Source organism: Poecilia latipinna, unplaced genomic scaffold (assembly GCF_001443285.1).
Source record: "Poecilia latipinna isolate Pla-1442-1.1 unplaced genomic scaffold, P_latipinna-1.0 Scaffold1412, whole genome shotgun sequence".
Classification (NCBI taxonomy): domain Eukaryota; kingdom Metazoa; phylum Chordata; class Actinopteri; order Cyprinodontiformes; family Poeciliidae; genus Poecilia; species Poecilia latipinna.
This window is the reverse complement of record NW_015114028.1, coordinates 21378-42172: the sequence shown is the minus strand read 5'-3', so window position 1 is coordinate 42172 and position 20795 is coordinate 21378. Positions and strand designations below refer to the sequence as shown.

The following is a 20795-nucleotide window of genomic DNA, read 5'->3' as shown; positions in this document are numbered from 1 at the left end:
GTGTGTGTGTGTGTGTGTGTGTGTGTGTGTGTGTGTGTGTGTGTGTTCAGGTCGCTGCTGTCCTGACGCTGCCGTTCGACGTGGTGAAAACTCGGCGGCAGATCCAGCTGGGAGAAATGGACTCTCTGGGAGGTTGGTTCTTCTTCTCCTGTATTTAAAAATATTTAAAGTTTTAAAAGATTTAAAATGAACCTGCTGCTGTTTGTTTCCAGTTTCCAGAAAGGGAACTGCTTCCACTTGGCACATCATGAAGGAGATCTGGTCTGAGCTGGGCTACAGAGGCCTCTTTGCAGGTACACACACAGACATATTTTAAATAAAAATCTCTTGTTTTCTTTGCCAGGAAGTTAAAAACATATTTTTTGTTTAGGTTTTCTGCCCAGAGTGATCAAAGTGGCGCCAGCCTGCGCTGTCATGATCAGCAGCTATGAGTTCGGGAAGGCTTTCTTCCAGAAGGTGAACCTGGACCGACAGCGCCTGGCGCCATGAACTCCTCCAGAAGGGGGCGCTGTTGGCCTGGAACTAAGAGACGCACCTCCATCCTTCCTGCATGCCTGATAAAACTTGCTAAAGGCTTAAGGAGACGTTTGGGTGCTCACGTTTAGACATTTGGACTCGACCTGAACCCGCTCACCCGCTGTGCATGGCAGTGGCCCAAACTCAAAGACTGCAACTTGATCCGTACTGTAGCATGAGGTCCAGATAAAATGCTTTACCACGTTTTCTGTTGTCCTGTTGCAGTAAAACATGACAATTTTAGCAACTGTCTGCTGTGTAGATAACTTTAAGAAAATGTTTGAATGCGGATTGAGTTATATTTCATATGCAACAAGAGACCTGTGGGTAGAAACTGAAACTCATTGAGACTTTTCAGATTAGTGAGTGAATACTTCAGACACTGGACCAGAAAATGAGAAAATGTTGAAGGATGTAAATGTTTTCTGTTTTATAAGAAATTGTATTAAAATGTTACAACCTGGTTATTGTCCAATGAGTGACTTCTTTCCAGTTTTACTTTATTGTGAGAGAAATATAATTAGGGATAAAAAATATATTGCAAAATTTCTTGTCTTGATATCAGGCTGGTAAGTATAACTATTCAAAAGTAAGTCATGGGGAAAAAAAGAAGTGAGGAAATGTGGATTTAATTCACCTTCCCATCCATACCGTCCGGCTTCCCTTTCTGAGAACAATTGTCCGTGAATCATGATGTTGCCACCACCGTGTTTCAGTGTGTGGATGGTTTACAAGTCTTTTTGTTTATTGGTCTAATCCAGGGTGTCGAACTCCAGTCTTCTGCTGTCCTGCAGTTTTTAGATGTGCCACAGGTACAAAACACTGGAATGAAACGGCTTCATTACCTCCTCCTTGTGTAGATCAGCTCTCCAGAGCCTTAATGACCTAATTATTCTCCTCAGGTGTGGTGCAGCAGAGGCACATCTAAAAGTTGCAGGACTGGAGATTGACACCTGTGGTCTAATCTAACATGATATTCTTCATTAAATGTTCCAAAAATTGTTTCTCTTTTCAAAGAGCAGCAGGCCACCAGCAGGTGGCAGCTTTGTACCATTTTGTAATTTTTAAATAAAACTTAAGTATTTTCTTACAGGAGCAACAATATTATAAAATATTGCAATAATAAAAGGATAAATTAAAGAAAACTGCTAAATCCCATGGTAATTTGAATAGAAAATACATTTTAGCCTTACATAAATAAGATCAGCATCTCCATCCAGTTTGTTAGCATGAAGTGATCTAAAATGTTCTGGAATACGAATGCATTGGCTGTGGACTTCAGAAAACTCAGTGGACCAGAACCATCACTGAGTCCCTCTCATCTCTTCCTCCAGACTTTGGGTCCCTTGGCTTCCAAATGAAGTGCAGAATTTACTTTGATCTGAAAACAAGACCTACAGAGCATCAGTCCAGTTCTGGATCTGCTCAGCCCAGGTGTGGCATCCGTCTGCGTGTCACGGATCTTCATGTTCACTCCTTTGGAAACTCCCAGATTCTTGAATGCAAACTTCTCAAGACTGCTGTTCTCCTTGTTGCTGGTTCAACTTTTCATAATACACTTCTTCCTTCCACTCAATTTTCTGTTAAAAAGGCACTGTTCTGTAAAATCTACTTTTTTGTTTAGCTTTACATCATGTTATAATGTTATTCCCTCATCAAAAACATTCCTGGAGTGTTGATTTTTTTCATGTAGGTTTGAGAAATACTTTAATCTCCATGGCAACCATTCATCTAAAATGCCTGAATGGTTGCAGTAGCCCTGCCCTCAGTTTCCAACCTTTCCTCCCACTCAGCTCCTTCAGACTAGCCAGTCGCAATTAGCAAACACCTGGTGTAACTGCTCATCTGCTGAGCTCATTAAACTTCTCAGAGAAATGCTGGTAAAATTGTTCCCAGCATTTCTCTGTTCCTCTATTAACAAATGGTTTATAGAGGAACCATGTTGTGATGACACAAGAACATCTTATAGCCATTTGTGCTATAAGCAGCACTATTTGCCTGTGGCCTAATCTAACATGACATTCTTCATTAAATGCCTCTTTAAGATTCTTGGACACACGACTCTGAACAGCTTGTTCAGCAATAACCTTTATTGTTTTCCCCTTCTTGTGAAGGGAGTTTATGATGATCATGTAGCTGAATGAGACCATTTAAAGCCATGGGAAACCTTCAGTGTTTTATGTTTCCACAAATGACAATTTTCCCACTATTCTAATTTTCTGAGACACTGGAATAAACAATAAACAAGGATTTGAAATATACCCTAATGATGAAAGGGTTTTACGTTCTGAAATAAGTGACAAAAATATAGATTTCTTTTCACAAACTTAACATCTTTTTCTCCCAGGTTTTCACAGGAGGCCCCTTTGGTCTCAGGGGCCCCAGTCTCATAATCCTAACAATCATACTGGTGTTATTCACAAAAAATGAAACAGAAATCAGCAGGATTTACTGGCTTTTTATTGACTGCAGACAAACTCCCTTACTGCTGGAGAAAATTCACCCACTCGGTAGAAGTAAAAGCTACACTTAGGTTGACCGCACCTAGAAAGTACAGTAGAGGAGAAACGAAAGTAAAACAGGTGAAGTCCATGTTTGGACTTCCTGGAGGTTTTTATAAGAGGAAAGGTGAGATTCAGGCTGCACTCTGAGACCAACACGGACAGAGGTAAGTCAGGAGGACACAAACTTTAATATTTCTCTAAAAAGGTTGATTTTAAATACCAAATATGTTCAACTGATAATCAAGATAAACTTCAGTTTAATATTGTATTTAAAAGATCTATTAATGAAACTTTTTCACTGGGTTAAAGAGAAGCAAAAATCAACTAAATCTGATTTTGTTCAAACAAATTAAGCACAATTTCATTAAACTCAAAGATGAAATGCTTCTTATGAAGTGAAGCGGTTTTCTCAGCAGACTCTGGGTTATGTAAAACTATGACAGGTGGCAGAGTTGCACTTGGTAGAACTGCACATCATCTGAAGTTATATTATTTATATATTTCATTATAGGATCTCCTTCTCAGTGCAACACAGTTAAAAACATTATTAAAGGGTTAACAGAGTCCTAACGTTGTGATGACTTCCTGAAAGTGTCATTTCAGAAAGAGCAGAAGTTGTACAGAGACAGAGGCCCAATTTCAAGATAAAAAATAGCACTATGTCCCTGGAAAACACATAATACTGCCTCTTTAAAAGAAAATTTAAAAATAATTGAGAACATTATTATAAAACAGGGCAGTAACTAAAACAGTCATAGAGTTTGAGAAAACTAGAGAGTAGAAAACTCTCCTGGTAAGACTTCACAATTCGATTTGATAAAATACATGAATAGATTTAAATGTTTCCTTTCCTGCAGGGATTCTGACGCTAACATGAGCAGGGTACAGTGGGCTGAAGATGACTTTGCTCTTCCTCATGGAGTATTTCGATTACTTACTCCACAGCCGACAGACGGCCAAATCTACCTCATGTATCACGGGACCTCCAGGAATAACGCTGAGAAAATCCTTAAGAGCGGTTTCCGTCAGTCTGAAGATGGGATGCTTGGTCCTGGGGTCTACCTCAGCAGAGACCTGCAAAAAGCAAGTCGCTATCCTATTGGTCATCGTGATGAAGACAAAGTGGTCATCATGGTTCAGGTCGATGTGGGGAGGGTGAAACGCATCGATCACCAGAACCACCCTCAGCAGAAGACCTGGCATGACCATGGGTATGACACCGCCTGGGTGCCGCCCAACTGCGGGATGACAAAGAGCGGCCTGGAGGAGGACTGCGTCTGGGATCCTACTCGAATCAAGACCCTTCACCTCATTAAACCCATTATAATCCCAGGCCAGACCGACTCGGATAGCGCTGATTACCAGTAAAATGTTTACATGATTTACAAGTTAAAACAAGTGATGACTGATTCAAATGTTGTATGTTTGGATGAAGAAAATCATGTTTTACTCTGTCATTTTGACCTGAGAAATAAAATTTTTAAAGTTTAAAGTTGTGACTCTGATTCTAAATTAAAACATTTCAGTCTCTGATATCAGTTAAAAAACTGCAGTTGCGTAACTTTATTTTAAAAGTTGCAGAGATATGAGCCACTCAGACATACCTCCATGTCTCCCAAACTGTTAGTCATTACTTCTAAATTAAAATATTATCAAGAAGTTAATTTATTTTAGTAATTGAGTCAAACTCTTATAAAGATTCGACACATAGTGTGGTATAGGAGCAATAAACAACCAAAGTTATTTATTTTAACTTTCGTTAACTTTGTTGATTCTGAATTGTAATGGAAATCCAATGTGCAATGTCTCAGAAAATTCAAATATGATATAAGATAAACAAAAAAGATATTTTAAACTGAAATGTCAGGCATAATGAGATTCTTTTACAAATTGCTCTACACAAAGTGACCTCTGAGATTGCAGTAAATTTTATATTGGGGTATCAGATTAAAAAGACTGAATTCAGGTGAAGATTTTTTTTGACAACTATCCATGAATTTATATTTGGATAAAATTATTTTCTTCACACCTGACATCACATTAACTTTTATTGTAAGCGACAAAATGTAGAAAAGTTCAATTTGAATAATACTGGAGTGCAATTTACCCCCAAATATAGTTTAAATGTTGGAAACTGTGATTTATCAATAAACAGAGTCAAGAAAAAGTCTTGTTGTTTACTGAGGGTAAGCAACAGCAAATAAAAGTGCAATTAGAATGCTTTAAAAAAATATGTAAATGTTTAATTAATTTTTTTCATAAGGTTGTGGGTATGTATGTGTTTTGTTGTTTCTTATTTTTTTCTTTTTGTTTTGTTTGGATATGGAGTCTGAAATAAAGTTTCTATCTGTGATAAAAATGAACAACTGATATTTTTGTTGTTGTCTAATAGAACAGCGACACCAAGTGGCTACATGTGGAAAGTGGCGTAACATATTTAGAAAATAGTCACGCAGATTCTCGCGATAATTCCTGAGCTATATATTAGCAGTTTTCCTCGTTTCAGGCCTCTTTCAATCGGACGGGAGACAAAATGGTGAGAAGGCTTCCTTTGCTTGTTGTTCATTGGTAAATCCATTACTAATCTTATCCATCACTCATAGTTCCACACATAAGAACATCTACAGTACCTTTATGTTGGTGTTTGATTGTATTTTTGCATAAATTTCTTATAGTTTTAGTAGAAATTTTCAACTTTTTGGAGTGCATGTGTAGACAGTCCGCAGGCTCTGGATCCAACATGGCCTTATGAACCAGGCCGAAAGGAAACGCTTATAACAAATAATGCCCCTAAGCATTTAGCTTGATTAATTTTATGAATGAAAACAGCATTTTAGTGTGTCAAGAATAGAAAGCCGAGATGTTAATTCAAACTAGTTGCATGTAGGCTAATGGCTAATAGCATGCTAAAAGCCGGTTTCCCGCACCACTTCGATAAATGTAGGCATATAATGTTAATTTCGAAAGCTAATTATTATCCTTTACTCAACAGTCCCACCGTAAGTTTTCGGCTCCGCGACACGGATCCCTGGGCTTCCTGCCCCGCAAAAGAAGTCGCCGTCATCGCGGTAAGGCCAAGAGCTTCCCGAAGGATGACCCCAGCAAGCCGGTTCACCTGACGGCCTTCCTGGGCTACAAGGCCGGCATGACGCACATCGTCCGGGAGGTGGACAGACCCGGTTCAAGTAAGCATTATTCCTAATGGCACTAATCATGAAAGAGGCGGTTTCTAGCTGAATGCTACAATAAAACGACCATTTCAGTATTTTATATTGGATTATTTTTAATTGCACTTCTGATCTTTTATAGTTTAAGTTCTTGTGTTTAATCAAAGGTTAAATTATCACTTGATGACCAGATGTTTTCTTTTCTGGTTTTACAAATGAGGTTTGTTGGATGAATACTTGACAAAACTTAAAAATTGAGAGAATTTATCTTAATATTGCAATAATTTTTGTGACATTCGTCACCCTGCAGATTCAATTCTGTTTTTTTGAACAGTGAAATGTTTTTTTTTCTGGAAGCATTTGTTGCAGAAACCTTAATTTTTTGTTTTTAGATTAAATATTTCTCATTGAGTTTAAAAGCGCCAGAGTTCTGCCTGTGATGAGACTCTCGACGGGCGGACAGAATGGGTTTATCCCCCTTGCTGAATGTCGAGTCCTGAGCGCAGCCGATCTATTCAGCGCGATTAAATATGGAAATCAGCGTTAAGAGATAAGCATAATATGTTTTTATTTCAACGCAGAGGTCAACAAGAAGGAAGTGGTGGAGGCCGTGACCATCGTGGAGACTCCACCCATGATCGTAGTCGGGGTCATCGGCTACGTCAACACGCCCCGTGGCCTGCGCTCCTTCAAGACCATCTTCGCCGAGCACATGAGCGACGAATGCAAGCGCCGCTTCTACAAGAACTGGTAAGCGCCGTCCGTAGTCGGCCATCTTTGTTTGTTTGAAGCAGATGTTGGCCGCCAGTGGAGACAAAGCTGAGCGAGTCTAATGTTTGCGGCGATCCTACGGTAGCTCCGCTCGGGTGCAGCGCACCCCGATGAGCGCCGGGCTCCGCTGGCCGGTGGAAAGTGCTGCTTAGAAACCGAGCCATGAGCCGAGACGTTGGTCCAACCCGGTCTGATCCGGCTTGGCAGCTGTGCACCGTGCTCCTCCGCTGACCCCTGCAGGGGTCATGAGGGGCCGGCGCCAACCTCTGCTGTAATCTCAGGTACAAATCCAAGAAGAAGGCCTTCACCAAGTACTGCAAGAAATGGCAGGATGAGGATGGCAAGAAGCAGCTGGAGAAAGACTTTGCTGCCATGAAGAAGTACTGCCAGGTCATCAGAGTCATCGCCCACACACAGGTTGGTCTCCAGGAAACATCACTCTGTATATTACTGGGTTGGACAGCGCCGGTTAGCCGCTGCAGCTAGTGCACAAGTTGCATTTCCATTAATGATAAAGTTGCACAATTTGAAATGGTCAGTTAAAGAAAATGTTTTTAGCTAGGAAGTTTTCACACTGAGGTGAGGTCATCTTTCAGCCAGATTGAGGTAAATTTATTTTGTGAAACTAAAATGGAAACATTTGTTTTCGTTACATTAGTCACATGATCAACAGCCAGATATTACCACTGGCAGAAACGACAAAGACGACGACAGGAAGTCGTAGGTTTTAATGACTTGTTCATGTGTCCAGTTTTTCATATTCTTGGTGTAATTGTGTAAGTTTTGCTTAGCAATGGCGCACGTTTACATTTCGTCCAATCCAGTAATATATACTTAAATAATCTGAGAGAAAATCCCTTTCCTGTCGGTGATGAGACCACGGAAACCGCGTCAGGCATGGCGCCCGATTCTTATGAGGAGATCTTCCATGCTGCCTTCCTTCTGAGACGACGCGGCGTTAAATCGCGTCGTCTGCGCTACAGGAAGTTCATGCTAACTCGTTACGTTTCTGTGCAGATGCGCCTGCTGCCTCTGAGGCAGAAGAAGTCCCACCTGATGGAGGTGCAGCTGAACGGCGGCACCATCTCCGACAAGGTGGACTGGGCCCGCGAGAAGCTGGAGCAGATGGTGGCGGTCAGCACCGTCTTCACCCAGGACGAGATGATCGACGTCATCGGCGTCACCAAGGGTCACGGCTACAAGGGCGTCACCAGCCGCTGGCACACCAAGAAGCTCCCCCGCAAAACGCATCGTGGTCTGCGTAAGGTGGCCTGCATCGGCGCCTGGCATCCGGCCCGCGTGGCGTTCTCGGTCGCCCGCGCCGGTCAGAAGGGCTACCACCACCGAACAGAGATCAACAAGAAGATCTACAAGATAGGCCAGGGCTACCACACCAAGGACGGGAAGCTGGTGAAGAACAACGCCTCCACAGAGTACGATCTGACCAACAAGAGCATCAATCCCCTGGTAAGAGACGCTCCCCTTCCTCTGGTCAGAAGGTCTGAAACTGAAGGTTCTCAGTCGGTTTATTTTCTGGTTTCAGGGAGGGTTTGTTCACTACGGAGAGGTGACCAACGACTTCGTCATGGTGAAGGGCTGCGTCGTGGGAACCAAGAAGAGGGTGCTGACTCTGCGCAAGGTGAGGAGGAAAAGTTTTTTTAAATTTTTTATTTTTTTTATGTTATGAAAACTATTGGGTGGTAAACCAGGTTTGTCCAAATCTTTGGATTTTGAGGATGTAATTTTTCATGAACCTTTTCCACAGTTCATAGTAATTTTTTATTACAAAGCAGAATAAAGACATAATTTTACCAGAATATTTTAAAATAACTAGAAACTGCAGAAAAAAAATAAAATAAATCTTGTTCTTTTGTGCAACAAGTGTAAAACTTGATTCATGATGGTCTTTAAAAGGTCCTAAACTGAAACACCAGAAACTAAAACCTGTTCTCTTCCTCTTCAGTCTCTGCTGGTGCAGACCAGCCGCCGCGCTCTGGAGAAGATCGACCTAAAGTTCATCGACACCACCTCCAAGTTCGGCCACGGCCGCTTCCAGACGTTGGAGGAGAAGAAGAACTTCATGGTGAGAAGCGCTCGGCCCTTGGTGAACTTTGCTCTGCACTGTTCGTAACCTGGTTCATCCTCCAGTGTGAACTCTGGGTTCCATTCCAGTGCCACAGTGACCTCCAGTGAGGCAGGGGAGCCGGTCCCGCTTGTGCCGGCTCCCTGTTCACTCTCTGGGAACACGGCCCGCTCTGAGCCCGGACCGGGTTCTGTTTTGTCTGTTTTGTGAAACTGACCGGGTTTGTTTTCTGTTTTCCACAGGGGCCGCTGAAGAAGGACCGCATCGCCAAGGAGGAGACGGTTTAACGTCTGCTGTGGCGACGGGAAATGTCACTGCTGTTCTGCAGAGTTTAATAAAAATCTGGAAAGAAAAACAACTTTGTTTGTTTTTTTTACTTAAGAAAAACTGCGTACACAAACTGCCCTGAAACGTCATAAAAGAGCAGCTTGTATGACAAATTCTTAAGCTTTACGTTATAAAATAAAATCTTGGAGAGTTGCTTTGGTTCTGTTTGAGAAAAAATCAAAGAAAAACATTTTAAATTCGTTTTACATCTTCCAAAGCGACTGGTTGGACTTAGCTCCGCCTTTGAGGTGTAGCTCCTCCCCCACTCAGCTCCTTCAAACTAGCCAGCAATTACCAAACACCTGGTGGGACTAAATCATCTGAGCTCATTATAGGAGCAACTTCTCAGAAACGCTGCTAAAAATGGTAAAGGTTTAGAGAAGCCATGTTGTGATGACTTCCTGAAGGCAGAGTTCGAGAGGCTCCCAATTTAAAAATTATTACACCATATATGCATTTACATATACATGATTTACATGAAGTACCATCTAAAACATTTTGATAATTCTCCAGCTTTAAGCTACATCAGGAACCTAAATGAACCGTTTTGAGGGAGGAAGAAGCAAAACGAGAGTTTATCTTATTTGATTAAAAGCCTAAAATTGGAAAACATTTATAGTTGAAACAAGATATTTTCATACATTTGATGAGATGACCAGAGCTGGGAGTAACTAGTTTAATTTGCTCAATTTGAGAAATGTTTTTTGAAATATTGTACTTTTAGAAATATTTTTATTATGCTTTGCTTTTTTACTTTGAGGTAATTCTCCAAAGAAGTATTTAGACTCTTGAGTAACTTTTCTGGATTTTATACCCACTGAATGAAAAACATGTTTTAGCCAAAAATTCACCAAACATCCCTGTAGTTTAGTTTCAAAAGTTTTTTAAAATTTTTTTTATTGAAACTAAAAGTTTTTTTTTATTGAAACTAATTTTTTTTTTTTGCTTGGTGTTTTTTAAGAATTTTTTAAGAATTGTAATAATTGTTCTTAAAATACTAAAATTTCCACTTTATAATTTGGTCTGTCTGAATTTTTAAATATGAAATGGGTAATAATTTCATCAGTTACTCAACACTTTTTACCAAATACTTCTTTACTTGTACCTCAGTTATATATTTAATGGCTACATGGTACTTTTAAAAATATGTTGAAGTAGCGCTACCCTTATTTGACTACAATTTTTGGGTACTTTACTCACCTCTGAAGGTAAAATGCACCTTTTCCCCTCGCTCCAGTTAAATCAAATCAAACTTTTCATGTTTTGTCAGAATTAGTAAAGTGATTCCAGCTCCTAGATGTCGTGTGAAACACCGCCCTCTGGTGGCGCGATGTGAGAACTGCAGCGCTGCTGCTGCCGGAACGCCGTGTTCATGAACGGACCTGGAATACTAATGCAGCGCTGCAGAGGGGGAGGTTCACGTCCAGTTTCATCTGCAAGACACCTGATTGACCTGTGGAGCTTCCTGCTGTGTGCGACACGTTTAGATGGCCTTAAAGGTAAATTATTGTCTGGCAGGAAGCTAAACATCCAGCAGAACAAAATGATAAATGCATTAAGGAAATTCTTACTGGACCGTTTCTCATCATTAGAGTTCCAAACATTTCAAAATGTACAAGTTTAAAAATATTTGTTCATTTAAAGAATAGTACATAAGGAAAGTATGTAAAGTGCAAACTTTAAAGGGACACTTAGGTAAAATTATTTTTTTTCATGTTTCCATCATGTTATGATGTTGTTCCCTCATCAAAAACACACCTGGAGTGTTGTCTTGAATTTTTCAATGCTTTTTGGAAAAATCCTTTAATCTCCATGGCAAACATTCAGCTAAAACCCCCGGGTGGACTTGGTGGACAGCTCCTTAAGACTAGCCAGCAGCAATTAGCTGTGAATCAGATGAGATCGTGAGAGGAGCTACTTCTCAGAGCAACGCTAGTAAAATCATTAAAGGGTTAATAGGAACCATGTTTTGATAACTTATTGAAGGTAGAGCTTCTTAAAGAAACAGGTCCAATTTCAAAGTGTTAAATCAGGAAATATATGTATAATTTTTAATTTACAACTTAAAGCAATGTAGATGGGCCCCATAAGCGAAAAGGAGGGTCGACAATATGGGCCCCATATGGGTTTGTCCGCGGTTTCCATGGTTTACCCATGTAGGGCCCATATAGGCGGTGCCCCTACATGGGCAAACCCATGTGGGGCCACCATGGAAACTGTGGACAAACCCATATGGGACCCATATTGTCTGCCCTCCTTTTCCCCATATGGGGCCCACCTAGGTATGCTGGCAGGAGTAGTTACTTGATTGTGCTATAGAATGGTATTATGTGGCTGGAAAACACACAACACCGCCTCTTCCTACCCCTCTCTGTTGGAGCAGGAGCTGGATCATGTGTGATAACGGTCCTGAGTCTGAAGTCGTCCCCTCCTGTCAGACGCACAGCCACTTCCCCGGCCGCTGCAGCCGTGCCAGCCGGACGTCCGCGGTGCCAGGAAGCACGCTGACATGCGTGTGTGCATGCAGAGCGCTCACTCACACCCTGATCCACACGAATCAGAGTCCTGGCCCTCTGCTCTGCTGGCCCAGCATGTCCCCTCGTTACCTGGCTGCCGTCCCACTAACAACAGCTGCTACCACGGCTCTGGACTGGAGGTCCCTCTGCAGGGCCACACACACACACACACACACACACACACACACACACACACACACACACACACACACACACACATACACGCACGCTAAGATTGTTTCTGTATTCTGTTTCTGTATTTCTGACTTCTGTTCCCTTTTCTAAACCCAGATTTAGCTCAATCTAAACATAGACGTTACCCAAATACGACGGTGTAATCGGGTCATTGTAGATAATAAAAAGGGTTGAATTTTTCCCCTCAAAACTACAGAAAATTTTGAGATTAACTTTAGAAATTTTCTAGAAAAAAAAATTAAAAGTCCAAAATTTGATAGAAAAACCCACAATTTTGAGATTAATCTCAGAAATATTCTAGAAAAAAACCCAAAAAAATTTCTGAGCTTGAAAAGACAGAAAATTTGCTAGAAAGAAACACTAAAATTTTGAGATTAATCTTAGACATTTTCTAGAAAAATAAAACAAGGAAATGTCTGATTTCCAAAAGTCAAAAATAAAATGTGTGTCTTTTCCAGAAGCCATTGTTCAGCACACAGAGCAGTAAAACCAGCTCACCAAACTTGTTGGAACTCTGCTGGGGTTGCTAGGTAACTGGCAGAACTCTGCTGGGGTTGCTAGGTAACAACCATAGTGACTTTACATACAGCTTATTTTCCATTTAACTTATTACTAGAAAATGTCTGGGTGTTATTTTAAGCACTTGGTCTGTTTTTAGAAGCAGCTGAAACCCAAATGAAAACATAAAAAATGTACAAAATGTGATTTCTGCTCAGTAGGTCGCCTTTAATCCTTTAACGAGACGTCGTCCTTCAGCTGCCTCTGCTGAAGGCTTTATGTGAGGTGAGTGGGACCTTGAAAATCCTCCCAGTAAATCCAGATTTCTGCAAAGAGCGCTGAATATTATGCAGCAAAGTTCCAGAGAGGCTTTTCAGCCGGACACCTAAGTGGCCCTCAGGGGCCTCCTCATTACCTGCTGAAGTGGAGGGTTGGAGTTCTGGCTTAATTACCGACCGCCGCCGTCAGCTGAATGAAAGCGTCACAGCTCAAGGACATGGAAAACATGCGATGGTTGCTGAAGCTGCCGTCCATCAGTTCTGCAACGGCGGCTGCTTTCATCGCAGCTGACTGCAGCACAAACGGAAAACCAGGAACAAGGAGACAAAACGAAACCTTTTGACCACAATCTGAAAAATGAAGACCTGCATGAGCTCAGAGGCTGTTAACAGAGACCGACCAGAAATGAAACGATCGTTTAGCTGAAATATTAACTGGAAACTATGTTAGTAAATTCAATATTTAGTTTCTAACAATAACATTTATAAATGCAGAGTTGGGCAGTAACTAGTTACATTTACTAGAGGAACATTTTTGAAAAAAATTACTTTTAGGAGGATTTTTACTATGCTCTACTTTTTACTTTTACTTGAGTAATATTATTTTGAAGTATTGCTACTCTGAATTTCTGGATTTTCTACCCACTGAATGAAAAACAAACACGTTTTAACTAAACATTCACAGACACACACACCTGCAGTTTCTGTTAAAGTTTAATCAGTTTGTTATTGACAGAAACTGATTTGGAAACATTTCTTTTCCCTGATTTTGTTATTTTTTGTTGTTTATATGAATTATTATCATTTTGGCCCCTAAAATACCAACATTTCTACTTAACTTTATATTTTGATCTGTCTGATTATGTACATTTTAAATATTAAATGACTGATCATTTGATTAGTTATTCAGTACTTGACCAGACTTTCTACCAAATTCTTTTTTAGTCTTCCTCAAGTAATTTCTCGGACGGCTACTTGAGTAAAATTACGTTGAAGCAGAGCTACTCTTACTTGAGTATAATTTTTGGGTACTCTACTTGAACATCCATTTCCTCCTGTATAACAAACTAGATAAACCAAAAATATTGCTGCTTGTTTAGTTTTTTACCGTGTAACTTCACAAACGTCTCCCAGGTGAACCAGATGTTCTCTGCTGCAGACATCAGTGAGTCCAGGCTCTTCTTTCCCCACTGCAGCTCCTGCAGCCCTGCATCAGTATTCCAGCCCCGTTCATGGACACAGCGTTCCCTGAGCTGATGGAGGCAGCAGCAGCAGCAGCATCCCTGCGCTGCTCCAGCCGCACCACCAGGGGGCAGAGTGCTTCACTCTTTCTCCTTCACACATCCAGCAGAGCTGTGTGTGAGCTCTAGACTATATTAATTCCTCCTCTTTATCTCTCTTTTTAAATAGCTGTCCTCTTTTCAAAGCTGGATTTAAAGGCTTCAAATTATCTTGACTCAACTTTTCATGCTTGTGTAAACTCACTGGAAGGACAGGGAACAGATATTGGGTTCATTTGCACTTAAATTGAGATATTTTGAGTTGAATTTTATTTCTAGATCAGTCCAGCAGGCTCTGTAGTGACTTTGGTTTATTCTAAGTATAAATGTTACACCGTGAGAAACAGAAAACTGAAGCTTGACTCCTTTGTTGGGTGCATTCACATCAGTCATGTTTAGTTTGCTTTAAATAAACAGTTTGTTGTTTTCTAGAAAGTTCGGTTCTTTTGGGGAGGTGTGAATGTGCAATCAGACTCTGCTCCACCAGCAAACCTGAGTTCGGTTCGGTTGAAGTGAACTCTGGTACGGTTCGAATGCATATCTGAACGCCGAGCAGATCGGAGACCGCTCCAAAAGCAGGAAGTGGACTACAGCGCAGGGCATTCTGGGTAAATACAACCAAACAAATACATTAGCCTAGCGCTAGCGGGAGAAATGACTTGTAGTCTTTTGCCAACAACAAATCTGACAGCATTCCATTTTTGTTAACATTTTGTGAAGAAGGAAGTTGCGCTCAGTGTTTTCTTCAGAGGTTTTTCAGTCGTTTCCTTCAGTGGTTCTTGGTGCAGCGCCCCCACAGGCGAGGATGGGAACAGTTTTTCATTAAGTTTAGTTCATTTGACTCAGTGCATTGTGGAAGAGAACCAAACGAACTGAAAAAGTAAAAAAAAATAAAAAATTAACATACTTATATGTAATCTGAGAAAAACATATAATTCATGCAAAACTTTCTATTCTGTTTTATTGCTAACTGTAAGTTTAGTGGAAGGAGAACCTTCACCCTGGTCTCAAGTCTTTTCCTCTCTCTAAAAGATTTTCTTCCTGGATTAACTTCTTTCTTTTTTCACTCTGTCCACCCTCCCGTTAACTTTCCCCACAGCATAATGCTGCCAACACCACGTGTCACAACCGCGATGGTTTGTTTTGCATCTTCACTCTTGCACTTTCTTCATTTAGTTTCTGTGAATTCTGTGAATAACATATTTTTTTATAGCTAATTTGCGCCTGCGTCTCTGTCTGAGCGTTTAGTCCAGTGAGGTCACAGAAAGGGCAACGTTAGGTTTGATGTGAGGTTATGCAACACTGCAACGCCGCAGGCGACAGAAAGCCGGACAGTGAGAAAACGCCACCATGTTCGCTCTGAATGTTCTCAGCAGTATCTCTTCCTGCCTGGCCCTGATCACACAGCACTGCTTTGATCGCCACAGCAGGAAGAATGGAAACGTAGGAAGAGGAAGAGAAAAAAGGAAGGGCAGGAAAAAAAGATGGTTATTCAAGGTAACTAAAGCGCAGATTGCCAAATTTTAGAACCTTTTTACTGACTCTGGTTCTTTATTTCTAAGTATTTAAGATAAAATTACATGTTTTAGACTTAAAACAATGTCAAATTTTTCCTAACTTAATCTCTAATCATCACTATTTTGCAGGGGCAACCCCAAAGTGGGGCCCCTGTTCCCCCCTTAGGGACAGCACTGTTAAAAACATAAAAATAAACTGCTTAGACAGATAATCCAAACACCAAACCTAATAAGCCCTTCATGCCAATGATGAGTGGATAGAAGCTTCTCTGTATTTATCAGGTACCAACTCTCCTGACTCCAAACACTTAAACCTGATCCACCAATCTTGACAAGACAAACCGATTTTAGTCTGACTGTGTGTATCAGGTTCGGTATCAAACGGCGTGTGACAACTTAGAGCCGGATGCTAGGAAGTGAAAGGTATCCTTTTAGTGTAGTGGAGTAGAAAAGTGTTGCAGGAAAACCTCCAGTAGGAAAAAACTCTAGAATCTAGTGTTTCTTTTCCAAAGTTATGGCATCAGGACTCAAAAACGGCCTTTTCTGAAGCTTCTCTGCAGCATAAAACAAACATTCTCACTGTCCACATGCAGTAAACTCAGATATTTGATGGCTAGCTCTGATATTTTTGGATTACAGCTCCCAGTGGTCGTTTACAATGTGTTATCACCATTTTACAACAGCAGGCTGAGGCCATGATTTCTGCAGAGCACACAAGGCTTTACATCTGTCAAGTCAGCTCTTATTTTTATGGGAGCGCTGATGCCAATATTTTTTAGAGCTAACTTGCTTTTTTCTAATTTCTGTCTAAATTCATTCACTCTGTGTCCTTCCACAGGATTAAAATCATGGTTTTCTATCTGATTACACTAACTTTGACAAGTAGGCTATATGCTGCATCGTTAAACTGCACAAAAATATTATGTAGTTGTAAGTATTTAAATTATAAGTCAGGATTATTCTTCTTCTGCATGTGCACCACATTATTGTCAAATCAGATCATACCTTTCAACATGCTTTGCTGTTTCTGTCATGATGTAGAACCAAGATAAAAAAAAAAACAACGAAATGCTAAAAAAAAAAAATCAATTTAGTTAAAAGGGGCAAATAAAAACAAAAAAAATAGATACAAACCACTAAAAATAATCTAAACATACATAGGAAAGAACCAAAAGCAATGTAAACTACTAGATAATTACCAAAATGTATTAAAATAAGGTCAGATGTTTCCACATGGTTCGCAGCTACTTATTTCAGTACCAGTGCTTGATAATTATTCTGGTGAATTTTGTACTTGAAAATTTATTAATAAATTAGTCATTTTTATGACATAGTACAGTAACTACAGTGCAGTGAGAAAGTACTTCTCCTCCTAAGAGATTTCCTCAGATTTTAGCTTCTTTTTTTATTCCACTTCAATGTTTTTGCACATGAAACCATTTACGTCTACAGGAGACCCCCGGTATTTACAGGTTTTAGTGTCCACAGCCGTCCGTGAACAACTAAAACAATCTTAAAACAATCTATAACACATATAACTACCTATTTTAATAGTTCAAACACCGAATACACCGCAATATGAATTAATATGGACAGCGGAAACCGTTAGCGCAACCGCAGAAGCCAAGCTAATGTCCTCGCTAGCTTAGTTGTCCTTATTTCCGCCTTTGGAACTTCAGCCAATCAGTGCCAAGGAAACAATAGCGTTCCTGGATTGGCTGCTTTGCAAACGCCAGCCAATAGCGTGTCAGGTTGCATTACTTGTTTGTATTTTAGCTTCACAAAACGCTGTCATTGTCATTATCATTAATGAATGACTTTGTTATTTTTACCTAAAAGAATAAAGTAGGACGCTTATAAAAATTTCATATGACTAAATACACAGAACTTATTCCTGTGTCGAAAAATATTTTATTTATTCCTCATAAAGTGTCGGATTCGTTTTGTAAATACTGATTCTACAGCTTTTACTCTTTAAATTACAGTCATGTTAAAAAGAAAGTAAACTCTTTTTACGCGCTAGGATTATTAGAGTGGACATAATAAAACTGATCTTGTTTTTACCAGGTTCTAAAATTGTTTAATTTTATCCCTAACTATAAAAACACACAGGAGATTCCACAATATTATGTTTTATTAAACTAAGCACACCCTTACTGCTGCCACAGGATTTAAGACAGGAAGTAGATTAAATACAAGTTTATTAACTGATGAGTATCAGTGCGAACAGCTCTGTAAAAGCAGAAGATTGGGCAGTTTGACTCTTACGACACTGTCAAGGTGGAAAAAGATTAGAAATGACCGTAGAGAAGCAAATTATTTAAAGTTTTTCACTGTATGGCGAGAAGACAGTTGCCTGGAGTGAACATTGCAGCAGATTTTCCCCAAGGTCAGGCTGTTTAATCCTCAGATGTCCAAATCAGATTCTGCAGGCCTCATTTAGCATAGGTGACCTATAATGCTTCCTTGAATAGGTTAGTATTGATCTATGGGTGATACGAAACATGGTTTTATACAAAATCATTCTTAAAAAGTGAGATTTTATTCTGCTAAGTTCTGCCTGTGTTGAGCTGTTTTAGGGCCTCCTGTCACTTTAAATCCAAATAAGCTGTTCCTGGCCACTCCCCCCAACTCATCGATTATATTCACACATGAAAATGCCTGCAAACAGATGTGCAATTATACAACCATGCCTCTTTGAAAAGCAGAACTGGGGCTTTCTGCACACCCAACAAGAATACAGCAAGTGGTTTCTGGATGGTAAGTCAACAACTAAACACTTGACTTTTCTGGCCCATACTACGGTAAAACCAGCTGACTAAATGTGCTGGAGCTCCACTTGTGTTGCTAGGTAACGGGACGGAACTCTACTGGGATTGCCAGGTAACGGTGGCGTTTTCTTCGAGGTTTTTGAAACGGCTCAATTTTCAGACATCAAAAAACATAAACTTGTTGCCAAAAATGGTTGGGTGTTCTTTTAAGCAGTTTGGATTTTTTTTTAGAAGCAGTGGAAACACAAATGGAAGCACAAAAACTTTTAAAATGTAAATTTAACATCTGTCCCTTTTAAAATGAACATTTTATGTGTTATATATTGTTAATTTGTAGTTTTGCTCTTGCTGAATCCCAAATTTCATGTATTAAATGTCAACAAGAAAACACTTTTAGATGATTGTCTCACAACAAACGTTCAATGCCTCCATCAGAGGTCAGTGGCCAAGTATGAAAAGGAGTAGAAATGGTTTTATATCTGATTTCCATAACTACTAATGCAGGAGCGTGTTTGCAGATTTGAAGAATCAACAGACAGTTAGCAGTTACAGCTGAGAGAAACAAAGGTGTTTGGTGAAGTGTGTAAGAGACACGCAGAGAAACGTGATGATTTGTTCCCCCTGGGGTTCGTTTTTTATTCATCAGGACTTGATGCATCCAAGTATAGGATCATTCGGTTTTTGGCACCTTTTAAAGATTTCATTTTCAATTTGAACAGCACATTAAAAATGAACAGAAACAAAGAAATGACTAAGGCTGTGTGAGTTTTAAAAATAAAACAAAAATACATACATACGTTTATTTATATATTTATAAAGAAACCAACCAAACTGTTTTAAAAAAGCCATTTTGTTCAATGTAAATTGTTTGGCTTGTCTGACAAATGTAATGAGATAAAATGTGCTAAATAATAGTAATAAAAAATAATTTATAATAAAACCACACATGAAAAGATTAATACTTTAAACTCTAGCGCTTTTGCTTTTTTCCCCTTATAATAATTAACCTTTAAAACTTAAGTTTCTCAAGAGCAAATTTGCTGTAATTTTATAGCATGCAATTAATTTCTGAAATTGTGAGTCTCTTAGCTTTTCTTGTTCTATTTCATATTAAACTTGTTTTTGTTTTTATATCTGGCGTCCTCTTCTTTTTCTTCCCCTCTACTCCTTCCTTTTCGTTTTGCAGAAGTCGTGTTTTGGAGTCGATCGCTGCGTTTCCATTACAAATGGAATATCTGTGTCAATATTTTGCAAATGTAAAATAATTGCTGTGCTTCTACAAAACACAATTAAAATCACACCTGAATAAATTTGTTCACACCATAAGTCATCAAAAAGCACAAAAAGCATGCTGCACCATCACCCTCCTTTCACTTCCTGTCGTTTTATTTGGGGTTTCTGCCAGTAGTAACACCTGAATGTTGATCATGTGACTCGTGGTGTGGAAAAATTGTTTCCATTGCAGTTAATAAAAATGTTTTTTTTTTAAGTTATCTTGTTTCCATTAAGCACATTTATTTTTGTAACTCCAATTTGTACAGTTTTATGTCAATGTCTATTATAGTGTGGGCAAAACTTTCAGTATTCCACTGATGTAAAAAAAACAACACAATTTTGCATAAGTAAGAAATGCAATTAAAATCACATGTAAATAAGTTTATTCACACAATAAGTCATTAAAAATATGCTGCCTCATCATCCTCCATCTACTTCCTGTCTTCATCTTCTTCATGGTTTTTGCCAGTAGTAACATCCGGTGTTGATCACGTGACTTGTGTGATTCAAAAATACGTTTCTATTACAGTTTTGCGAAATAAAACAATTTTATATAGTTGAAAAAAAACACATCATCCTAGTGCAAAAACTTTTTTAATATGTTTTTTCAAAATTGTGTATTTATTTTTAAAATGTCAAATTGCACTACTGTATGGTCAATGGAAACGCAGCTATTGACTCATTTTCTTGGCTCTTTCTGATGGAGGGTTGGGGTTCAATACCAACGCCTCCTGAAAAAGAACAGAGACGGAGAAAAAGACGAGAAGGTTCTATTAAAAGAATATATAATACTCTACTGTTGAATGCCTGCGTCAGCTTCTGGTACCTAAAGGACCTTCGCTTGTTCTTGACCTTCGAATGAAGAGATAGAAAAGTCTTTTCTTGTATTAGCAACAGCACTTGGTTGAATTTTTTCTCTTTTTTTAGTTTTTTGCTTCAGTAAAGTCTGCTATCTCTTGATTATTAACGTAATAATTTATTTATAAAAGTAATACGATTTGGTATATATATATATATATATATATATATATATATATATATATATATATATATATATATATATATATATATATAGTTTGTTTGAGAGAGAGTAGAGA

General features: G+C 39.3%; 2 protein-coding genes across 4 annotated transcripts in view; both read left to right on the top strand.

The window, feature by feature from the left end:
- The window catches only part of slc25a39 (solute carrier family 25 member 39), a 13328-nt gene extending 12350 nt beyond the window's left edge, over positions 1-978 (top strand). For 2 of the 3 annotated variants that reach the window (XM_015056833.1, XM_015056834.1), the window contains 3 exons: positions 51-132; positions 213-293; positions 371-978. In XM_015056833.1, the coding sequence (XP_014912319.1) occupies positions 51-132; positions 213-293; positions 371-489 (282 nt within the window). In that variant the 3' untranslated portion in view covers positions 490-978. The remainder of the gene's footprint in view (positions 1-50; positions 133-212; positions 294-370) is intronic. The other variant, XM_015056832.1, reaches the window with a different exon arrangement.
- Positions 979-5481: 4503 nt separating this feature from the next.
- On the top strand, positions 5482-9398 carry rpl3 (ribosomal protein L3). Its single transcript, XM_015056840.1, has 8 exons — positions 5482-5556; positions 6013-6205; positions 6769-6937; positions 7240-7375; positions 7976-8425; positions 8502-8597; positions 8922-9041; positions 9284-9398. The coding sequence occupies exons 1-8, from the start codon at positions 5554-5556 to the stop codon at positions 9326-9328; spliced, it is 1212 nt and encodes a 403-aa protein (XP_014912326.1). The 5' UTR covers positions 5482-5553; the 3' UTR covers positions 9329-9398.
- Positions 9399-20795: the final 11397 nt, after the last annotated feature.

Coding starts and splice junctions, on each gene's coding strand:
- rpl3 (XM_015056840.1), top strand. Junction 7,376..7,975: donor GAGTCATCGCCCACACACAG/GTTGGTCTCCAG, acceptor GTTTCTGTGCAG/ATGCGCCTGCTGCCTCTGAG. Junction 8,598..8,921: donor GGGTGCTGACTCTGCGCAAG/GTGAGGAGGAAA, acceptor CTTCCTCTTCAG/TCTCTGCTGGTGCAGACCAG.